The sequence below is a fragment of the Fusarium venenatum genome, assembly GCF_020744135.1.
Source record: "Fusarium venenatum strain MPI-CAGE-CH-0201 chromosome Unknown EDB82scaffold_1, whole genome shotgun sequence".
Taxonomy (NCBI): domain Eukaryota; kingdom Fungi; phylum Ascomycota; class Sordariomycetes; order Hypocreales; family Nectriaceae; genus Fusarium; species Fusarium venenatum.
Window position 1 is genome coordinate 11793833 of NW_027072129.1, and position 22161 is coordinate 11815993.

The 22161-nt window shown below is 45.4% G+C and overlaps 8 protein-coding genes across 8 annotated transcripts; 7 read left to right on the forward strand and 1 right to left on the reverse strand.

Moving 5' to 3' along the window:
* Nucleotides 1-290: 290 nt before the first annotated feature.
* EDB82DRAFT_494017 (major facilitator superfamily domain-containing protein) lies at nucleotides 291-2265 on the forward strand. The gene is made up of 2 exons (XM_025733709.2): nucleotides 291-759; nucleotides 814-2265. The coding sequence occupies exons 1-2, from the start codon at nucleotides 629-631 to the stop codon at nucleotides 2195-2197; spliced, it is 1515 nt and encodes a 504-aa protein (XP_025587261.1). The 5' UTR covers nucleotides 291-628; the 3' UTR covers nucleotides 2198-2265.
* Nucleotides 2266-3912: 1647 nt separating this feature from the next.
* EDB82DRAFT_423436 (uncharacterized protein) lies at nucleotides 3913-4655 on the forward strand (the record flags this gene model as incomplete). The annotated part of the gene is made up of 3 exons (XM_065607627.1): nucleotides 3913-4251; nucleotides 4338-4481; nucleotides 4515-4655. 3 exons carry the CDS (start codon nucleotides 3913-3915, stop codon nucleotides 4653-4655), a joined length of 624 nt encoding a protein of 207 aa, XP_065466129.1.
* A 549-nt stretch (nucleotides 4656-5204) lies between these two features.
* EDB82DRAFT_573384 (uncharacterized protein) lies at nucleotides 5205-7645 on the forward strand. The gene is made up of 4 exons (XM_025733376.2): nucleotides 5205-5509; nucleotides 5558-5733; nucleotides 5810-6403; nucleotides 6455-7645. Exons 1-4 carry the CDS (start codon nucleotides 5350-5352, stop codon nucleotides 7628-7630), a joined length of 2106 nt encoding a protein of 701 aa, XP_025587258.1. The 5' UTR covers nucleotides 5205-5349; the 3' UTR covers nucleotides 7631-7645.
* A 440-nt stretch (nucleotides 7646-8085) lies between these two features.
* EDB82DRAFT_573385 (uncharacterized protein) lies at nucleotides 8086-9961 on the reverse strand. The gene is made up of 7 exons (XM_065609940.1): nucleotides 9851-9961; nucleotides 9671-9797; nucleotides 9358-9619; nucleotides 8871-9302; nucleotides 8713-8819; nucleotides 8562-8661; nucleotides 8086-8509 (listed from the first exon to the last, which is right to left on the reverse strand). The coding sequence occupies exons 1-7, from the start codon at nucleotides 9940-9942 to the stop codon at nucleotides 8367-8369; spliced, it is 1263 nt and encodes a 420-aa protein (XP_065466130.1). The 5' UTR covers nucleotides 9943-9961; the 3' UTR covers nucleotides 8086-8366.
* Nucleotides 9962-10689: 728 nt separating this feature from the next.
* On the forward strand, nucleotides 10690-13296 carry EDB82DRAFT_494025 (uncharacterized protein). The gene is made up of 9 exons (XM_065608465.1): nucleotides 10690-10771; nucleotides 10825-10838; nucleotides 10896-10906; nucleotides 10969-11065; nucleotides 11118-11920; nucleotides 12028-12551; nucleotides 12601-12674; nucleotides 12728-12847; nucleotides 12900-13296. Exons 1-9 carry the CDS (start codon nucleotides 10736-10738, stop codon nucleotides 12958-12960), a joined length of 1740 nt encoding a protein of 579 aa, XP_065466131.1. The 5' UTR covers nucleotides 10690-10735; the 3' UTR covers nucleotides 12961-13296.
* A 456-nt stretch (nucleotides 13297-13752) lies between these two features.
* EDB82DRAFT_119123 (general substrate transporter) lies at nucleotides 13753-15840 on the forward strand. Its single transcript, XM_025733042.2, has 5 exons — nucleotides 13753-14104; nucleotides 14156-14451; nucleotides 14499-14937; nucleotides 14993-15183; nucleotides 15235-15840. The coding sequence occupies exons 1-5, from the start codon at nucleotides 13912-13914 to the stop codon at nucleotides 15718-15720; spliced, it is 1605 nt and encodes a 534-aa protein (XP_025587255.1). The 5' UTR covers nucleotides 13753-13911; the 3' UTR covers nucleotides 15721-15840.
* A 954-nt stretch (nucleotides 15841-16794) lies between these two features.
* Nucleotides 16795-18833, forward strand: EDB82DRAFT_454935 (cytochrome P450; the record flags this gene model as incomplete). Its single annotated transcript, XM_025732931.2, has 2 exons — nucleotides 16795-16909; nucleotides 16967-18833. The coding sequence occupies 2 exons, from the start codon at nucleotides 16795-16797 to the stop codon at nucleotides 18433-18435; spliced, it is 1584 nt and encodes a 527-aa protein (XP_025587254.1). The 3' UTR covers nucleotides 18436-18833.
* A 423-nt stretch (nucleotides 18834-19256) lies between these two features.
* On the forward strand, nucleotides 19257-21796 carry EDB82DRAFT_522627 (uncharacterized protein; the record flags this gene model as incomplete). Its single annotated transcript, XM_025732820.2, has 5 exons — nucleotides 19257-19558; nucleotides 19607-19878; nucleotides 19929-20299; nucleotides 20353-20993; nucleotides 21046-21796. 5 exons carry the CDS (start codon nucleotides 19257-19259, stop codon nucleotides 21794-21796), a joined length of 2337 nt encoding a protein of 778 aa, XP_025587253.2.
* Between the last annotated feature and the right edge of the window lie 365 nt (nucleotides 21797-22161).

Consider the following 22161-nt stretch of genomic DNA (forward strand, 5'->3'; position numbering starts at 1 on the left):
AACCAGGTTCTCTGGAGCTTCGTTCACATACGTCACATAACAAGACTCACTTGTCGCATTGAGATGCGTCAATAAATGTACGCCAAGGATGTTTGAAACGCGCGTATATACTCTGAATACATCTACAAAATGTGAAGCTTGGTTGTAGTCTCTGTTGTTCCAATAGTTATCTGTCAATCACGAGTAAAAGTCTGTGATGGGCGGAAGCTACAGACCGCTTAGTCATAATTATGGAGAGACTGAATATGGCGCTTTCAGCGTCATGGCCTGCCGTAACAATCTTGCCGTACCGTTATCCCGGTTGCTCTCACGTGATGTTTTTCACTATGCCCAAGATAGATCGGCTCGCAGTGTTAGCGTTGTTCTCTGATCAACCGCTTAGACATTACACTAAGCTACATGTGTACTCAATCTGTCAATCCAGCACCACAATGTTGCAGATCATTAACAATTTGCTATAACCTCTATCTAAGGCAAGCTGAAAAATGATGTCGATCGTGCGGCAAAAAGCGGGGTAGTGTATTGACCAAGTCTCATCATTCTCTCAGAGATTTCGTTTAAAAACCTTGGCCTTCTTAGTTTAGCCATAAACGATGTCTCTAGTTTTCATTGTCTGCAATCTTTCAGAATGGCTACCGTGGCTTCACAGTCTGACCCTCAAGCCAACAACCCCACTGGGAAGACGACAATACAGGAGTCTCAAAGCCTAGTCCCTGTTTGCGACTGGACTGAAAAGGCTGAAACAAGACTGAGAAGAAAGTCAGTAACTCTTAACCCTCGAATTACCTGCTGACTACTAACACAACACATCAGAATTGATTTCACAGTCTTACCGATTCTCATGCTCGGTCTCTTTGCCTTACAGCTTGATAGAGGAAATGTGGGCTATGCCATGACTACAACCTTCACCGAAGATCTCGGTATAACTAAGGATATCGTCAACTATGGCAACCAGCTCATGCTAGCCGCCGTTGTCATCTTCGAGATTCCCTTCAACATGGTTTTGTCCAGGATCGGCCCTGCACTTTGGCTTATCATACAGGTATTTGCATGGGGAACAATCGCAACAGCTCAGGCAGCTATACACAACAAGTCAGGATTTTACGTCACACGCTTTCTGCTAGGAATGTGGGAGGCTGGATACTTGGCTGCTGCGCTGACGATCATCGCGTCATTTTATACGCGGAAAGAAATGGCACTGCGAGCTACGCTGGTTTATGTTGGGAATTACTGCTCAGCTGGCGTGAGTGGGCTGCTTGCCGGCTTGATCTTCAGAATCCCAGAGACAAATGGTTTGAAACGATGGCAGTGGCTTTTCCTCATCGATGGCCTCTTTACTATAGCTGTCGGCGTTGTTTTTATCTTTATCATGCCCCGCTCCACGACCGACACGCTTCCACTCGCCGGCATCAAAAGGTTCGACGTCTTCACCGACAAAGAGAGAGATATCCTTGCCAAGCGCGTCATTCTTGATGATCCGCGCAAGTCAGTGAAACTCTCTGGAATCAGTCCCATGACTGCGCTGCGCATTTGCTTCTCAAACTTTCCCATGTGGGGTCATTTCAGCATCAACGCTGTTAATATTACTCCCAAAGGAGGGTTGGTCTTCTATACGCCTACCATCATCAAGAATCTCGGCTTCTCTGCATCGACTGCTAGTTTCTTGTCAGCTGTTCACAACTTTGGAGTATGTATCTTGTCAATCTTCGTGTCTTGGATCAGCGACAAGACATTGTTACGAGGCCCGGTTTGTCTATTGTCTGGCGTATATTCACTTGTCTTCTCAGGGGTTCAATACGCTGTCGTCGGGAGTAGCGATGTCTGGATGAAATACGCCATACTGACGCTTCTTAACTCTGGTGTGGCGATAGCTCAGGCGCTTAATGATGCGTGGTTCAGCATCAACACTCACGATCCTCAGATCCGATGTATTGGTATTGCACTGGCTGTTACGGGTTCCAACGTTGGAGGACTCGCTGGGCAGAACATATTTCAAGAAAGTGATGCACCATACTACCCAAATGGCTTTCTAAAGATCCTATGTCTTTATGCAGGGAGTATTGTACTTATTGCTGGTATGATACTCTACTACTGGAATGATAACCGAAAGATGAAAATGGCGGGAGAGCTGGAAGATGTGGATGAGGTGGAGGGATCTGATAGGGGACAGATAAAGAAGGTTAGGAATCAGCTTTAGGAACTACCTTTTTTCCAATGGCCGATAAGCGAATAGAAAGTACCCTGAATTGATTTGGTCAGCATTCGTGATTAAGTATATTGAGTGAAGCCGGCACAATATGATCGACTAACACAGGGGCAGGGCTGCCCTCAAGTCAAATAATCAAACCCGTGGTTATATCGGTGAACGATACTTATTTGTACCCGCGGCTCGATCCATTGAAGAGGCCTGCTAATGCCAAGGCCTACCAGACGCCATGCTACGAACACACGCTCAGCCTCGCGACTACCTTCCTTTTTTGCAAAGACGCCGCGTCATTCGAGCTGGAGTCTAACATCAACAGAAAATGTGGCCTTGTGGAGCAGGATCACGAGATAATCCGGCTATGCGAAGAACCCACGGCCGAGCTCGAGGTTATCATGAACAACAAAACGCGTTAGAACTCCACTTACGTGATGATTGAGAAGGCTTTGCGAATCAGAGACTGCGAGAGAATAGCAAAGTACAAAGCAGCGCCACGGACAATAGGTCAGATAATTAGTAATCAACAGGATCTTGAATTGGCTAATTCCAGTTTTATAGAGTCAACAGAGTCTGAGTTGTGCTTTTTGGGCATTGAATCTTCTTTGGTATTTAACAACCCAGATTTAGCATTCACTGAAAACTGAGCCAGATGTCCATGACATATGAGATTTGTGACCATGAAGACGCGACTACCTCGCCCTTACGTATAAGCGCTTTTTCAGTGGTAAAATACTGAATGTCGTCAAATAGCTTATCCGCAGCTTCTCCCTTGGAAGCAGCAGAGAACTGATCGAGATCTTTTCACCTTAACACTGTTTGGACTTGGTAAGGCGAGCCGGGAGGGAAGGTAATAAACTACCAACCTAGAAGCCCAAAGGGACCCCATAACCTATATAGCCCGTTGTTAGACACTGATTCTGAGAGCGCTCTCAACGAATTATGATGAAACCATAGGCATGTGGACTTTGACATAGTAGGCCAGGTTAAATGGGACATCTGAGGGGTAAAGAATCTACACTTGTGCTATTGAGACGATTTATTTTATAAGAGTTTCTTAACAGTTGACGCGGTATGAAACGAGGAACAGTTGATGATGGCACCTTTTAGCGACGCATTGAAGAGAAGTCGGGTTCCTTATTGTAAAACCTGGGTTCACGGGGTCATTAGAAAGAGTTACGCCAAGCAGAATAAATGCCAGCAAGGTCATTCTCAAAGAATTTAGTACATACTAGGGTCAGCTTTCTAGAAATGGCATTAGGATCACGTTAGCTTTGGATAACAGTTATCCGGAGATCAGATAATGTCTATCCATTAATAATACACTAGACCGGGAATAAGAAATGCAGAAGAAAAGCATAAGGAAGCCACGTCATGTTGTCCCCTTCATTGGGTCCGGTCTGATCTCAGAGCAAGATGGATTCAATTAGAAGATGTTTACTCTACCCATAAGCGGATTGTCTAGATCAATGAATCGGTCACGTGCGAGCTTAATGACCAAAGAAACTTCTAGGTTCTATAACGTTATCCTGTGCTTTGGATATAATTAAACCCTTCTAAAATTTTTGAAGAATTTACCGGAATGACTAATGTGCATCATACTAATCCACAATATCTTGTAGAATAACATCTTAGTTGTTGATGTATAGTGAATTATATACTGCCACAATGAAAATTCCTCCAGTACTCATCTTCCAACAACCATCAACACCATGTCTGACACAACTCTTTTATGTATTGGCTCAGGGCCAGGAATTGGCCGTTCAGTTACCTCCCTTTTTGCAACCAAGCATTACAAAAATGTTGCATTGATCGCTCGACGCCCTGACCAGCTGGAGATCGAAAAAACTGCCGTGCATGAGGCAGCAGGCCAGAGTGTCAACGTGCAAACATATGCTCTCGACGTCACTGACACCGACGCATTATTGCCTGCTCTTAACCATATCGAAGAGGATCTGGGTAGAATCGAGTGCGTTTTCTACAATGCCGCTCGAGTTCAAAAGTCTTCTTTTTTCGACTATGATGTTAAGGAGATCGAGTACGACTTTAAGGTATAGCACTGAAACCTTCAACTTAATTGCTTATAGTAGTTAACCAAACCCAGATCAGTGTTTCCGCACTTTACACCATCACGCAGTACTCGATGCCCCGTCTTGTTGAACTGGCAAACACCCCATCGCAATACAAGCCGGCATTAATTGTAACTAGCTCTATGCTTCCATTAAAGCCGATGCCTGATCTATTTGCCTTGTCACTGGTCAAGGCTGCGCAACTCAACCTGGTCCATAGTCTAGCTATGGTATATAAACCACAGGGAGTTCACGTGGGGGTTATTAATGTCGCAGGGTTTGTTTCTGAAGAAGAAAAGGAACGAAATCCCAAGAACATTGCGGACAAAACCTGGGAATGGTTCACATCGGATGGAGAAGACATGCCCTTTGAGGTTCGAATTTGAAGTCACGATAGTCTCTTACATATTGAATCATCGAAAAATATCAGAAATGGTCTTTCTTTCTTGAGTGATTGTCTTTGAGAAATGTATTTGGATTATTCGCGTTACAACAGCTGCCTAGGGCAATAACGGTGTAAGATAATGATGGGATAGATTGATGTGAGAATAAAAAGACTAACTACGTGCAACACATGTACATTCAAGATATATAACTAACAGATCGGATTATCCACATACCACCCTGTTCAATCCTCAATCTTAACAATCACATTGGCTGTGGTTACAAACCACAAAAGCGGGCATTATTACCACAGCCTGCTTTTGCTCCTCCACCAGCTTTGCGTCTGAGAATGAAACGTCGTCAGCATTGGCGGCTCATCGTTCATTCTCATTCGCCGATATCTCATCCCAGGCGATTGACAGTGGCCATCTTACTTTTTGGTAAGAGCTTGGTCGCCATGTTCGTGGCCAAGTAGTTTCATTTCTAAGCGTCTTTTATTTAATTGGCCTACACCTCCATTGGCGCTTCGTCATCTGTAGTTCATGGTGGCGATAACCGCCAGCCTGATATTTCTCATTATGAGCATTTGGCAGCATATTCTTTTATGTGATACCATTATAATGTTATGAATCACTCATAATATTTCCAATTGACTCAAAGAATAACACTGCTTAATGTCAGAAACTTGCAAACGCCATGGTCGATAAAGACAGCACGAGACATGAAGGGAAACTGTACGAACCGGTGCCACAAGGTTGGCCCACTGATGTAGCCACATTGAAGGACTCTTCTTTACCCAAATGGCACAATGTTCTTCTGTCTAGCAGCTTATTTCTCATACCAACACCATTTATAGGTACGTTTAAAAGCATGACTCAAACAGTTGATCTAACTTTGTCTGCAGTACTCGCAGTGTACATCGTTTCTCTCAACCAGCAACCTGAGTCGCAACTCGGAAGTCGCGTTTTAGAGGCTGCGAGCATTGCCGCAACGTTATGGCCCATCGCATTTGCAGCTGTGCTTGGTACGGTGTTAAGAAGTGTCGCACTGTACAGTTGCGAGAGAGGGACAACACTTGGTGTGAGTACATATCCCTCATTCTTGTTTTGCTATCTGTTATTGATGATAAAGCGACATATCAACTGACAATATGTAGACACTTGAGACCTTACTCGGCAGCCTTACGTTGACGAATACCCTCAAGTCGTTCTTCTGGGTAAAATTGTTCAGCTTTTGGTCTCCAGTCCTGATGTTAGCATGGACTTTGAGTCCTCTGGGTGGCCAAAGTGTGCTTCGTGCTGTGTCTCTGCAAGCTGAGACAGTTTCTTTCGACTTTCCCACCATCTCCTACCCGTCCACTAACTTGAGCGCCGGGTTTGATAGACTACCAGCTCTGTATGCACTGCCTTTTGGTCTGCGAACAATATTTGGAGCAGCATTCTCATCGTCGGCCACCCGTTTAATGCACGTGAATGGGTCAAGCCCTAATTTCACAGAAAGCTTGGAACAGGTTGGTGAACCTGACGAGGCAAGGAGACTTTGCAAACAAGATGTCTGGGGCAATGTGCGACTTCCGTATTTGCATTTGCTCGATGGATATGATTCTGACAAACCCCACAAATGGGTGTATGTTCCGAATGACACAATTCCGCCCTATGAATCCCTTGTCGGGATACCGATCCGTGGAGTACCAACCATGCGAGCTGGAAACTCTACTATGATGGTTCAATCATCATACATTTCGTTATCGGTTAGTCTCATTTTCACCATCTGGCATCACTTGCTAACAATCGGTGCATAGTGTAAGCCGTGGATTAATGGAACCGCTTGGCTTCAAGACAATATATCACAGCTGGTTCTGGCTGATTCTATTGCCTCTGAAGGCACCATCGGCCTCAACTACCTCAACCATTCCTTCTTCCAAGAATACCGCGAGAGCAGGGAGTCGATATTTGGCTCACCCAATGCACCACCAAATTTCCAATTGGACATGATTAAGGACAAATATCTCAACGAGACTTGGAAAGGTATCAACTCTACAGTCCTGGATACGAGTCGGGATCGACCATTAAAGCAGAACTTGGCCTTCTTTGCCGCCAGCGTCAACGACTCTAGTGATCGATTTTCCTGGGGTATGACCACTTGCAGCCCCAGCACTTCCTATGTTGATGCTGAGGTACGATGCTCCCGGTCTACTGACTTTGGATTCCTCTCATGTTCCGTTGAGAGACTACGACACACAAAAGGACACACCATCAGGGCAAACACCTCTGTGTTCTCATTTTCATACAACCTCCCGGTACTAGCGTGGACCACTCGCCTCATTCCAGACCCTGAAGGAGGGCAGAATGACTTACTCAACCTCTTTCTTCGAGATCCAACCCTGGCACGCCCGATTGGCGAGTTCTACAAGTTCACCGAGTTTATTACGCCACCACCTTTGGACAAATTACCACTCTCGATCTTTGAAGCTAGATTGGGAGCCATCCTGAATACAGTTATCAGATCTTCATTTGAGCAGTCCATCATTGTTGGCGCCGATGGGATATCGCCAGCTTCGAAAGTCATGTCAGACAGATTCATCAATAACACCATTACACCCCTGGCAGACTGGGGGAACAGCACGGGAACTTGGACTGAATTTGCTGGAAACGTGTACAAGGTGGATTGGCTCTGGATGAGTCTTTATGGCATATCCCTCTTGGCCATGATCATCTTTACTATTGCAAACGTTGCATTACAATGCAAAATTCGGAGTCCAGACATCTTGAGTAGTGTCTCAATGCTGACAAGAGACTCGCCATACGTCGCAGTGCCGGCTGGTGGCAGTATGCTGGGAGGAATTGAGAGAATAAGGCTACTGAAGAATGAGCATGTAAGAATAGGCGATGTCCAGCCAGGGCGTGATATAGGGAAAGTCGCATTCAGCAATTGGGACGGAACTGCAGTGCTTGACCGTGGACGGAGATATATTTGAAGGCCCTTGATGACCATTAGAGTTAATGATCATAATATATGTTGTTTGATCTGTTGAGTTGATAATGCATATAGATAAATATTGAAGTGTCATCGAAATTCGTTTTAACGCTCCGAAGACCCTATAAGATCTGGTTTTACAACCTCAGAGCCAGTTGGTCAAGAACCAGGTGTATCTCAACTGTGCTTCATGAAAGCACACCCGCGTTCATGCGTACCGTCGATCCTCTATCTGAGAGCAATAACCTCTCTATCGTTCCAAATAAAATGTATCTTGTAGAACCAATATGCTCTGCACCACTGACCACGTTCAACTACCTGATTAGAAGTATGTCGGTGATAATAGCGAAGGGTGTTCTTCTCATCATCACGGCCCTGAGGTAACATGAATACCTCTCCATTAATGTCCAGAGAGGCTTGAATATAAAACTGGCGTGATGTATGTCAAAAGCAGCCGGTGTACACGCTTAGAGCAAAGAGTCCGGGGATTGAATCGCTGTGCTCTTATTGGAAGGTAGCATTGGATAGCGGTAGTTGGCGTTACAGATATTTCACAGGTCTTAACGACATCAATCGACCTTTTGGAAAGATCGCACCGAGACAGCAGCGTCAATGGCCAGGAGACCAGTAAGGATACTTTCACCAGCCAAAGCCGTAGCATGGGCAATACCAGGCGATACTATATTTAGAAATACCTTTGTTCTATATATGTAAACACCGATGTCAAGAAAGACTTGTCATCTAGATAGATCACCTCGAGTCCATGTTGTATTCAGTTTATCCTTTAACCGATGTATTGGCCATCCAACGCTGTTGCCAAAGTGGTCTATAAAGTCAAGCACCTCCTGCTGCTCTACAGGATCAGTCAACAAACAGCCACCTATCCCGTCAGTGATCTTGGTGAGATTGAATAGAAAGCTTTCAAAACTCACAAGTGAAAAGTATATGATGTACGGTAAACCCAGCACCAACCACCGAACGGTTATGGATGCCGAGACCGATAGCTATACGAAGATCGTTCAAGGCCGCTTTCTGTTGTCCCAAGTTTAGTAATGAGGCTTAAAAGAAGATAAGTTAACATACATCTGCGACTACCCGATCCTCAATGGTTCTTAAACTAGAAACCCATAGTCTGGGCTCAGAGATATGCAGCAGAATGCGAGCCATACAATAGTGCTGATATCCCATAACTGTAAATTATAAGTTATGTTTGTTGGCCAGACAGGATGCAATACACTAACCTTGAGCAGGATTCATCATCCACACTATAGGAAAAGCCGACTTGACCCCAGTAGATGTAGTCTTGACATCGGAATAATATGGATGATAATGTGCCGGTATAGAATCATGCCATCTTGCAACCTCCTCACCAAGCTGAGCCCACGTTTCGTAGTTGGGCTGTGCTCCTGGGCCAAAACTAGTCGCTAATACCTCACAGCAAAGAAGAATAGCCCTATTGGCAAAATCTTCATCAGTCGTGTCTATGAATGATCTGGAACGTCGGTACTTGTTCAGATCTACTTGTATGGGCTCGCTTTTGGTGAGAGAGATGTGCAAATTCTGTCGAAGCATTATCCAACTGGCTGCTTCGCTTAGACCTCCTTGGGCTATGAAGTCAGGTATGCTGTTCCAGAGTCGTGCGCATCCAACGAGGTGAGTGCCAGTGTCAACATCTTCTAAGGCGTTAACGCGCAAACTATGATGATGGCTCTGCTTAGAATGGCTTACCACACATCTCCTCGTATAACCGTAAAAGCACCGCAGCTGCTAAAAGATTTTCATCCAAAGATGACATTGGATCATCAAGAATAGGGATTAGAATACGTAGGGCATAGCTATGATACTCTTCACTACTTTCATCATCAATACCAGTGATCATCACTTGATGACGTGACGAGAAAGCTAAGATGGAGTATGCTAGGAGGGGAACTTGGCGAGCCCTCTTTGGCACTTCACGACCGAAGCGTTTCGAAGGATCACAGAGATCAATCTAGAAATAGGGCGTTAAAAACATTTTATCGTCTGAAAGATAATCATTTACCCTCGGTGCAAGATCTTGGAGGTAATTCATTAAGAGAAAAGCTGCTCGTCGACTGTTTAATGGGGAGGTGAATCCGCATGGTCTGCCGACAGAATAGTCGGACAAGGAAGACGCTGAAGAGGACGGCCTAACTATACATCAATTTGGGGGCCAATACTAAATCTTAGTGAAAAGACTCACTCTACATCCTCGCTTGATTTGGAAGTTGCCGAGTTACATTCAAGAAATAGTGACGGCGGCATAACCACATTACGAATAGGGGAATACGCCATCGTAAAATAAGATGCTGGGAAGAAACTACGTAAGAGTATGGAGAACAACTACGAGGAGACGAACAAAGTAGTGGTTACTTTGATTAGGTAATCAACAATTTCCCCAACGATCAAGAATGGCATCTTTTCCGCCCTGGCAATCGCCTGACCTAGCACTCTTGTTAATACGATGCGAATTAAAATTCTATGTCAGAGGAAGTATAACTGACGTATATTTGTTACAGTGAAAAATGGCTTCTAATTGCTATTATATAATTTGTCGCTCAAATATTCACCGGGAGCGAGCTCACAATAACCGAGAGGGGAATCATACATCACCACAATTATATCCTGGAGAGCCGATAAAGTTTGGTCTTTGCCTTGGCTACTTGAGTGGACTTCCCCGCAGACCATGGTTCGATTCGTTATATTTGTTCCGGAGCTAAGCTCGACACCAGTAACCTAGCCTCGGAACAAACACCCCAAACCTGGATCTCGTCATTTTGATCTGGAACATCACGTCGATTATTCATAAGGCGCAGCACCAATTGGCTCCCAGATTTGTCGCTCAAATGTAAGGGTAGAATTAGAGCCAGTGGATAGTTCTGTAATATCTTCTTGCCACGTCACAAGCTGGTTTTCTCTACAAGTCATTCAAACAGTAACATTAGTTTTTGATCCACTTGGGCCCGGAGTTACCTCCCTCCGGAGCCAAATACAGGTATAAGTCTCCTGAAATGTCCACATGGTCCCCCGCCCCGCTAACTCCATCTTGCTTTTCGCTTCCCCGGACGCTCAAACTGCATGTCACGATATGGGACGTACTGGGCAGAGAATCTCGGGCTGTAAGGTGAGCGAAAGCCCATGCTTCTTGCTTTTTGCTTTTTGGCTAACTCGTGCCAGAATTGCCGTTTAAGGTGAGCTATGTCATACAGCTAGCTTGATCATAGCTGAAATTAGATCTGTTTTATTAGACATCTGAAATGTACCTGTTCTCCTTTAATCCATCTATGATAGCAGTTTGCTGATTAAATCTCCACACTAAAGGCGACGATGAAAGACCGTGTGCTCAGTGCGTCAAGAAAAACCTCTATTGCGACAGAAGTCTCAAATTCCGATTTCGCCACAGCAGCCTCAGCTCAACGTAAGTAATGGTGGTCTTCTACAACGCGACTTACGTACTAAGAAAGCAGAAGGACCCCTAGGGGAAGATTGAAATTTCCATCGAATCAACAGTGGAGCAAGCTCTCGAACAAAAAGATTGAGTTTGTGGATCAGACGTTAGACACCGTTCGATCGTCCAACTCTTTCTCAGAACCCGAAGCTGATCCCGGCTCTTCGGAAGACCAGACCGTTTCCCTCCTGCAAAGACGGGACGCAGAATTCACGTCACCATGTATCAATGTTCAAGATGATATTGACGGTCTGGGACATCATCCAGCTAGCCCGATTTACTCACACACAGATAGTGAGCCTCAAGGCTCCAGTCATCTAGACCAGGCCACTTTGCCATTTCATCAACCCCCTCATCAATTACCTGAGCTGGTGTTGCAAGAATACACACCCATTGCGACCGAGCAGACTGAGAGTAGTTGGCATAATACCAAGTATACACCGCAAGGTACCAATAGTTCATATGGTGATAGGCATCAGTTAGGTCTGCCCATTTGCGTGCTCAAACAAAACGATGCAGAGTTGCTTCGTCACTTCTTCTCAGGCTTCAGCAATGCATTCGATCTTGGAGATCCAGATCGACCGTTCTCCAGTTGGTTGTCAACTCGAGTATTGCAATTTCCTCGTTTTCTTGAGTCTATCTTGACGATAGCGTCGAGACATCTGGGCAAGGAGGAGACCAATACAGCTTTCTCAAACTCAGCGGCTAATGCATCTTCTGATCACGCACAACATCTGCCCAGTATTGCTTCAATTATTGACTTGACTATCCAAGAAACTCATTCTGTTACTAACCTGTTATCGCGGTTTGTACGTACTATGGAAGGTCAGTGCCCCTCCTTTCAATGCCTTTTATTCCCGAGTCTCACGAAACCCCTCTGCGGAAGTACTGCCATGAGAAAAGCTGCGATACTGATTGACCTATGCGAATAGCGAAGAACTTGATATATCCTTCCTCACTCGACCAAGAGCACATGATGGAGGAACTGACAGAACCTTTCCAACAAGAGAACATCCCAGAAGCCGCGTGGTGGGCGAATTTGCGACTGAAGATCTACTTAGCAGTTGTCACTCAGGCACCTTTCGCATCAAACTCAGATTCTGTGTACGCAAATAAGAAAGGTGTTCCTATAAATGATAAAGAATGGGCAAATCTGATGCTTCTTCACCTGGCAGACATTTCCCGGTACTGCTTCTCGGACAACAAACATGCTGATCACTATACTGCGCTACTGACAGATCTCACTACATGGTCGAAGTCGAAACCGGATTCATTTGATCCAATATATATATGTAAACACCTTGATGGACAGGTCCTTCCGGATGTCTGGGTGTACAACGAATCAGTGGCTGCTGGCTTGCAATACTATCATCTTGGTCGAATGCTTCTCATTTCTCACGATCCGCGTCTTCCCAAGATTGGACCTGCAAAGAACAGAGAAATGAAGCGAATAGAGGTACACAAAACACGGCGCTACCGAGAAATATTTGTCTAATACTGATTAGATCGAGATGAAGAACGATACTAAGATAATCTGCGCAATTGCGGAAGGCATGGGTGAAGCCAGTCCCACATATCTGTGTGTTATGTTATAACCCCGAAATATTGGCGATTATGCTTATATATTTTAAGGATTGCTTGCATGGCCATAGCCTTGGTTGGAGATCTTTTCGACAGGCGCGCTGAACAAGATACCCTCCTTCACATTCTTACCAATGCGGTCGATCAGTTCGGATGGCCAACTTCTTACATGTATGATTTGACCTATACAATTATTTAAAATCTGGAGGCTAACACTTCGTAGCCGAGAAACTCTAAAGGAGACGTGGGGATGGCTTAAACCAGGCCATGATAATATCTGCTAAGTAGAGTAGTTTCGAGTCTTCAGTTCACACAAGCCAAGTTTTCTATATGGGATTCTAACAGTCTTATCAGTTTTGGGGTTTTCCGGAATTATTGTTAATACTTACAATCTTCAAATCAAGCTATTTCATCACAAGCTGGTCGGAGGACAATAAAAACACATACAAATGATGTAATCCAGATCGTGCCATGGTTCTCTATAGGGTATTTCTGGAGGCGTAGCACTAAACTCAATTCGCTTTAGGGCCGAAGAGAGTCAATATCGACTGTAATAAGTTCGTGACAGATCCGGGATGTTTGTTCCGGCGACAAGCGAGACCAATTCCATAAGCTTCGGGACAAGTACACCAAAACAGGAAGAAACTCAAGTGCCAACGCATATCCTTACCACTTATTCTCACAGTAGTGTCAGTGTAACTACAGTAAATTTCAAGGATATGCCTCCCCGTAGATTGAAGGCATGGCCATTTAACTGGCCCTTGTCCCAAGGCGGCCTAAGGATCGTGGAGAAACGGTGTCTACCCAATCTCCTTACGTTGAATCTTATCCTCCAGGTTGATAAAGGAAAGTAACTCCGGCAACATGCAAATTTAATTCTCCGGCCCAGACTCTTAGATCCGGGAACACAAAACATGGAGCTGACGGTAGTTGATGCGGAGAAATGGAGTCATTATGTGCAGAAGATTGCTTTTTGTCCAAGATCTTAGCCACTTCCCCCATAATAACCCCAGCTTTTGAGGTGATCCACCCCCAGAAAAACAAGGTTTCTCGGGATCATGAGAGAGAAGTGGGCTAGTGACATGACAAACAACTGTCGCATGAGTCGTTAGCCTGATGAGAATATATATAGGGCGCTAAGCTACAGTTGCGCATTGAGATCTTTCTTCTCTACAATCTCATCTGCATCACAATATCACATTTTGTTTTTCGTTTCTTTATCGATATCCGGCAACATGTCTACCTACGATGATCACAAGTCCTCAGTTGAGGGCCATGGCATGGAAAAGTCGACATCCACAAACATCGAACATGTTGAAAGGTCCCACGGCACCGTTGTCGAGTTTGACGACTCAATCGAAGATACCAAGCCATCCAAATCAGTTTGGCTAATCACATTTACCGTTGCCATGGGCGGTTTCTTGTTTGGTAGGTAACCTACATCCTTCTCTTCTGGACTCTCCTAAAAGGAACTGTCAGGTTACGACACTGGTGTCATCTCAGCTGTTTTAGTCACCCTCGGCGACGATCTCGGCCACAATCTTGACTCTCATGAACAAGAACTCATCACTTCCATCACCTCTGGAGGGGCTCTCATTGGTGCTCTGATGGCTGGTCTTCCAGCTGATAAGTACGGTCGCAAGCTTGGAATCTACATCGGTTGTTTTCTCTTCCTTGTTGGGTCTATTGTCCAGGCTGCTGCGTTCAATCTTGCCACCATGACTGCGGGACGTCTTATAGTTGGATTTGGCGTTGGCTCAGCTGCCATGATCATTGTATGTACCAATCTCGACTGGCCGATATCCTGAACTGATTTATTTAGCCTCTCTACATTGGAGAGCTCGCCCCAGCCAAGTACCGCGGTCGTATGATTGCTTTCGACAACCTCAGTGTAACACTCGGTCAACTGGTTTCCTACGGTCTTGGAGCCGCATTTACCGATGTTCCTCATGGCTGGAGATACATGATCGCCGTCGGCGGCATTCCTCCTATCATCCTCGCTGCTCTGCTTCCCGGATGCCCCGAATCGCCTCGACAGCTCATCGCACACGGAGAGAGAGACGAAGCTGAGAAGTGTTTGCGACGAGTCTACCCCGCTGCTACTGACGAGCAGCTCAAGTCCAAGCTTGATCGTCTTGTGTGGACGTTTGAGGTCGAGTCTTCGGTTGTGGCCAGTAAGTCTCTCTGGTGGCAGTTTAAACAACTTCACTGCGTGCCTTCCAACCTTCGCGCGCTGATTTCTGCTTGTACCGTCATGGCTAGTAAGTTTCTAAGTAAGCCTATGATTCTGAACTTCTGTCGCTAACAATATCACAGTCTCTCAGCTCGGTGGTTTCAACACTCTTATGTACTACTCTGCGACCCTATTCTCCCTCGTCGGTTTCAACAAACCTACCGCTGTTGCGATTGTTGTTGGTGCCACTAATTTCCTCTTCACATTTGTAAACTTGGTTGTGATTGATAAAGCCGGACGCCGTATTATCCTGCTAGTCACTGTGCTCGGAATGGTAAGATACTCCTCAGTTTCCGGCAAACCCACGATATTGACATTTTCCCAGTCTGTGAGCATGGTCATCGCCGCTGTCGCATTCCACTGGATTCCTATCTCCAAAGACCTTGTCCTCCAAGCCGATTCCGTTAACTGGGCAGGTATTGTTGTGCTTGTTACCATTATATTCTACGTCGCCTTTTTCGCTAGTGGTGTCGCCACGATCGGATGGGTTGGAACAGAGCTTCTACCTTTGGAAGTTAGGGCGCTTGGCACAATGATGAACACTGTTACATGCTGGGGCTGCAATATCATCATTGCCTCTACTTTCCTCTCCATGATGAAGACTATGACACCCAGCGGCGCTTTTGGCTTCTACGCAGGTATCTGCTTTTTTGGCTGGATTTTTGTCGTCTTCTTTTACCCTGAGGTTAAGGGACTTCCACTTGAAGAGGTCAGGAAGGTTTTCGAGAATGGCTTTGATGTCAAACTGGCCAAGCAGATGCAGCGTGATCTCAAGATCAATAGCCAGACTTCTGCGGAGCTCAAGGCGTAGATAGCAAATTTCGCGTACTGCACACTATCTACTTCATATCTTCTGTCAAAAATATTCTCCATATCTTTGTTAGTCTATGATGTATAGCAATTACATTGTCTATGCTGCTCTAAACTTCGCATACAAATAAACAAATCGATTAGTTTCTATACCTGATGCTTCAGCAGAGCGTTTACTAACCGAAATACTCGTCTGGCATGAACGATTAAGCGAGGGGCAGATAACATCCTCTTTCTCTCATCTATGTATAGCGTAGCCGACAATCAATTCACTGAGAAGATAATTATAGATTCGAACCGATGAGCCTTACTTTCAAAGCGAGTGTAAGGCCATAGAGGAAACTTATCGAAGGTTACTTTCTTCCGAATTATTACTGCTTGCACCGATAAAATGAATCACGTTAACCGAGGTAGGCAGCAGAGGTTATACACATCTCATGATGGTCATTTTTACCGCTGATTAATTACGTCACTTCATGTCTGAGTTTGTCTCTGATCAAGTAAGCATAGGGAGCAGTTTGCCTTGTATGGCGGATCAACAACAGCTCAAGATGTATAAGGATGTATGACTGAAATAGGCAATTTTCCCCCACGCTTAACTAGTCCAAGACAATCGGTGGACTTGGTAGACACACCACCAGCATATGAGGAAATTTCTGCTAGATCTACGACAGGGATTAAGGCTTCAGAAGCGAGTCTAGTCCACCACCCCAACTTGAAGTACTCCCTAGTAGCGTGTCAGCTTAGTCTTCGTTCCTATTTGGATTGATGAGGAAATATTCAGAGCTTGTGGGGAAGGTTCACGCGGGGTAAAATTATGGGGAACGGTCAAAGTCGCCAAATGTGGGAATATCTTAATCACGATTGCGTCTGGTATGGATTGGTTTGTCTACCATCATAGGAACTGCCATGTATAAGAAAGCATTGTTGTCTTCGTCGTATCTATTGTTCATCTCTATGCAGCCAAATTTAACTCTCTTTCTTACCTTATTTTATGAGCATTTGGTTGTAAGCGGTTGTATATTGTTCTCCTTACTAGTTTCCTAGCTTCTTGCCATCTTTTAGATTATCAACGATGTCAACCTCAGTTGCCGCCCTGGGCTCTTCACCCTATGCGATTGCAGTGGGTGTGGCTATTTTCGTGTACTTTGTCATTCACCCTTTTATTCTATACTTAAAGGACACTAAGGGTAAGATATTTTGCCTCAAGAGTGAACGTCCAGCATAGTCTTACTGACTCTACCCAGGTCTTCGACGCTTCCCTAACATGTCCCCGTTCTCCGGCATGTCTAGTATTCCCTTCATGATCCTTGCTCATGGGGGGGCACGATCGACTCATCTCGCGAAATTACACAAACAAAAGCCTATCATCAGAACAGGGCCCAACGCACTGTCCTTCGCCGGTGGACAAGCCATCAAAGACATTTATGGTCACGGAACTACCTGTATCAAGGATGGATCATACATCGTAGGAGCCGGAACTCATTTTCACCTAGCCGATGTGGTTGATAAACACGATCACGCCCGAAAGCGAAAGGTTCTGTCATCTGCTTACGCACTCAAGAATCTCGAGGGTTGGGAATATAAGGTTGCGGATAAGGTGCAGCGAATGATAGACCACTTTGACAAGGTCTGCACTGCTCCTTTGCCTAAGGGTGCCCAGTTTCCCGATTCTAAAGACTTCAATCTCGACTTCCGTGCCTGGTCTAACTTTTTTTCTCTTGATGCCATCGCTGATATTGGTCTTTCTGAGAAACTTGGTCTACTTGATCGAGGCCACGATCGTGTGGAAGCTCAGGAGACATGCGGTACTGTCTACGAAACCAATCTACGACAATGTCTTTATCCCACAGCACGCAAGCAGTCTTATCTTCTTTGGAGTTACGACTACTACAAGCTGCTCAATAAAATTTCCAACGTCATTCCGTTCTACCGGAAGATGTCCGAGTCAGCCAAGGGTTGGGATGATATCGTGTTGCGTCGAGCTCAACTCCGGTTACATCGATACCAGAAGGGGGAAAAGCTCGACGACTTCTTCCAGGCTCTAATGGAGGACAAGAACGGTAACCCTCATAATCTTGAATGGGGCGAGGTTGTTGCTGAGATCAACATCATGATGAACGCCGGAAGTGTCACCACTGCTATTGCTTTGGCCAACGTTCTTTATCAGTTACTACTGGACCCAAGATCGATGCAGCTCCTGCAACAAGAACTTGATGCAGTCCTTGATCCCGACGAGGTGATTGCTCCCTATGATAAGGTCAAGCATCTCCCCTACCTCCGTGCTTGTCTCGATGAATCGCTTCGGCTCTGGCCACCAACCCCTCAGGGTCTTGGTCGTCAGACCCCTCCTGAAGGATTAACCATCATGGGCCAGTACATCCCCGGTAACACAAGTGTTAGTGTGTCTGCTCTGGTTGCGCATCGCGATGAGACAATCTACCCCGAGGCAGAAAAGTTTATTCCTGAACGATTCCTAGGCGAGAAGGGTAAGGATCTTCAATCCCACTTTATTACTTTCTCAGCCGGCGCTCGAGGTTGTATTGGGCGCAACATTTCTTATCTTGAACAGACTGTGTGTCTTGCTTCGATCGTTCACCGATACGAGTTTGCCCTACCAGCAGGCTTTGAGATGAAGAGAGAGGAGACAATGAATCATATCCTGGGCCCTATGCCTGTCAAGGTGTGGCGAAGAAATCTTGGAGAGCTAGAGTAACAGTTTCATGGCGCAGATTATATAACAATTGGGCATTACAAGTACTTAGGTTTATGTCAGTAGAATAATAAAATGCAGTTTAGACATCCCACCGATTACGATTGCATCTCTCAATAGTAATTAATAAGCTAGCAGAATAATTTTTGCGACATATGGGAGAATACTATCATTCTTTCCATATGAACGGTAATCGTAGTCTGAGACAGAATAAATTCGTATCAGGGAAGGGGGCCGATTTGAGCCAGGTTTAGTCGACTTTTTGCCCAAATTGTACTTAAAACAAATGTTGCTGGATAATCCTTATACATTTATATTATAAGCCTTCGGCACCTTATAATCGCCGTGTGCCGACCTCATCAGCTAAAAGAGAGGCAACTCGAGGGTATTGTTAACGAGATATGCAAATTACGCATTCACTCTCTGTCATGGTTACATTGTATCGGCGCTTGACATTGCCGTGAACCGGGAGCTACAACGGTCCGCTGCATTGCTCCGCTGAGTCAGCGGCACATATCGGCTTTTGAAAGCACCGATCTGCAGATCATTCCCGAAATTAATAGGAAAATAGTTTAGTCCCTTGAGTTTTCATACCAAATTTAAATCTAAATAAACATTTCAATTCTGGAATTATGCCATAGATACAGGGGGATGCCAGTACCAAGTTTCGCTTATCACGACAGCTATCATCGGATTCATATTGAAACCCGGTCGCCGGGTAGGTGATCAATTACTTATAAAGATAGATGCCACAAGACAAGTCATGGCTCATTCTATATTCATCACCAATTTTCAAATTATCAAGTACCCAACAAATCTCAACGATGGGATTCAAAGTCGTTATCGTGGGCGGCAGCGTTTCCGGCTTGTCGGTGGCTAATATGCTTGAGCGTTTTGACATCGATTATGTCCTCCTCGAAGCTTACCCACACATCGCGCCTCAAGTCGGTGCAAGTATTGGCATTCTACCCAACGGTTTTCGTATCCTAGACCAACTTGGATGCTACGAGCCTATCCTTGACATTGCAGGGGAATGTCGCTATACCCTTGGCTCCGTGCGGGGGCCAGATGGTCTTCCACTGACTGCTTCCTCAGAAACAAGCCTTTCCGTTCACTTTGAGAAAAGGTAGGAAAATTCAGATGGCAGTGGTTTTAATAGCTAACATGTAGGTAGAACGGGCTATCCATCGATTTTCATTGATCGACAAATGCTACTGCAGGTTCTTCACAGCAACATCAAACACAAAGATCGGATTTTGCCCAATAAAAGAGTCACTTGTGTCGAATTTACCGCTAACGGAGCTCGAGTCCACACCAAAGATGGTTCCACGTTTGATGGAGACATTGTTGTCGGGGCCGATGGCATTCACAGTAAAGTCAGAGACGAAATGTGGCGTCTCGGCAAAGAACAAAGTCCTGGATACTTTCCAGTCGATGAAACCTCACGTATGCTTAGTCACAAATCTCCTGTTAATGATACTAAAATATTTGAACAGGTGTTCCAGTTTCAACGCGATGCATATTTGGAATCTCTAACCGGCCCCCAAATTATGGCAGTCGAAGTCAGCAGGGTGTTAGAGGACGAGGCCACTCCTATCTTGTGATTGCAGCACCGATGGACCGAACCTATTGGTTCCTCTTCGACGGACTCCCGGACACCGAATATGGCAAAGGTATTTCGAAATACTCCAAGGTCGATGAAGAAACTCTCGTGAAAGCTCATCGTGATGATCCTATCACTGAGGATATGACCTTTGGCGAGTTGTACGACAGGAAAATCATGTCAACTTTGGTACCACTTGAAGAATACGTCTTTGAGAAATGGCACTATAAGCGGATTATCACGATTGGTGACTCAGCTCACAAGGTAAGTTCCTGACGTAACAAGAGGGTGACAACACTGACACCTTCGATTTGCAGATTGATCCAGCATCAGGCCAAGGAGGCAATGGTGCTATTGAGGCTGCAGCACTATTAGTCAATTCTCTTGTACAGCATCTCAAGACTTCTCCTCAAGGCCTCTCGGAAACTCAAATTGAGACTGCGCTTGCAAACGTTCACACCCGACGATACGAGAGATCGCGTAACCTGGTAGCACAAGCGCACTTGCTACAGAAGATATCAAGCCAGAGGATGCCATTTGCTAGCATTTTCGCATACCTCCTCCCATTGTTCGGCCCAACTGCCTTTGCCGACGTTGTTGTGCCAGTCTGCTCCGCTGCTCCCAGGATCGAGGGTATTCCTCTACGAAACCGACCACACTGTGTTCCATATGAGGACGAATTGCCTGCCAAGCCCTTCAAAAGCAACCTTGCTAAGCAGGTTCCATGGACTCTTGCGTGCGGCCTTGGCATACTCGGATATTTTGCACTTGGAAAGAATGCCATACCGGGAGGAACAGGTATCGCGGAGACATTCCAGCAATTTGGCACTGGAGGTGCTTTGGCTAAATTGACTAGCTTTCAATCTTCTACCGGTCTTGCCATCAGTTTGATTCCAACTATTTCCACATGGATGGTCGAGGGCTCTCGAAACAGAAGTGTCCTTGACCCTCTGTCCTGGTTCGTAACCCTCCCACGGGAACATTCTTATGCAGGAACTAACTCGAAATAGGACATCATTGCAGGCCGTCGTCTACGCTCTGGCTGGGCCAACATCAATTCCCACTCTCTTCAGTCTATCTTCTATTCTCTTCTCCAGCCCATCCATCACACAGAGACCAGTTAGCACAAAGGTTGCTAAATCAATTGTACCAGGTATGGTTTTGGGCTACGTAGCACCTACCGTGGGAGCTTTACTTGTCCAAGGCACCAATTATGTTCATCAGGTTGGCCTCATATGGCGAGCACACCCACTGCTCTGCGTCGCTTTCACTAGAGGGATCGCAGCACTCCGTTCTGGGCGTGACGAGAAGATGAGATGCAACGAACCTGAAAAGAACAACGACAAGAAGCCACTTGACTTCATTTCCGACCAGGAGCTTGAGATGTACAACGGGGCGGATGTTCCACTCCTCAAATCCGTACATGGATTTGCTTTTGCTACCTCCATCGTTTTACCCCTTGCTTTGAAGCTTACATCAAACGTTGGCGCACATTTCCTCGAAAGCCGGGTCGACGCGGTCTTACCCATGATGGGTTCCGTCCCCACGATTAGTGCTATCAACGCAGCATCAAGTTTTGTCTACTGTCTTTACTCGGCTTGGCAGTTGCGATCGCTTGGGTTCGTAAAGACACAACAGGCTCTCATTGGGGGTTTTGCTTCGCTCGCTGTTTTAGGTCTTTCAGGACCTGGTGCTGCTATAGCAGGAGTTTCTTATTGGCGCGAGTCTGTTATCTCAGGTTTGGCCAAGATGTATACCTAGATGGAACTGTAGGAGTGCTACATAAATTGCGAGACAAGTTGATAGATAGACTGGGGCTAATTGGGAGACATTTGGATATAGGAGACATAGAACATAAGCAGATATTGGGTCGAATTAATTTATTGCAAGTTCCATAACAAGACAAGCGTCAATAATTGGTGACAACCATGGTAGGAACATACTAAGAAGTTGGAGAAGGACAAAAGATTGTGCTCACATCCGAAACGAAAACAACAAAAAGAAGGGCAGGAAGCAGTATGATCACGCTAATAGAAAGATCATGGAACTCTCAACGAAGCTGACCAAGGCTCGTAGCAGGCTACCAGTTAATGTAGCCGATGAGAATCATCTCGGCGATGATCAAA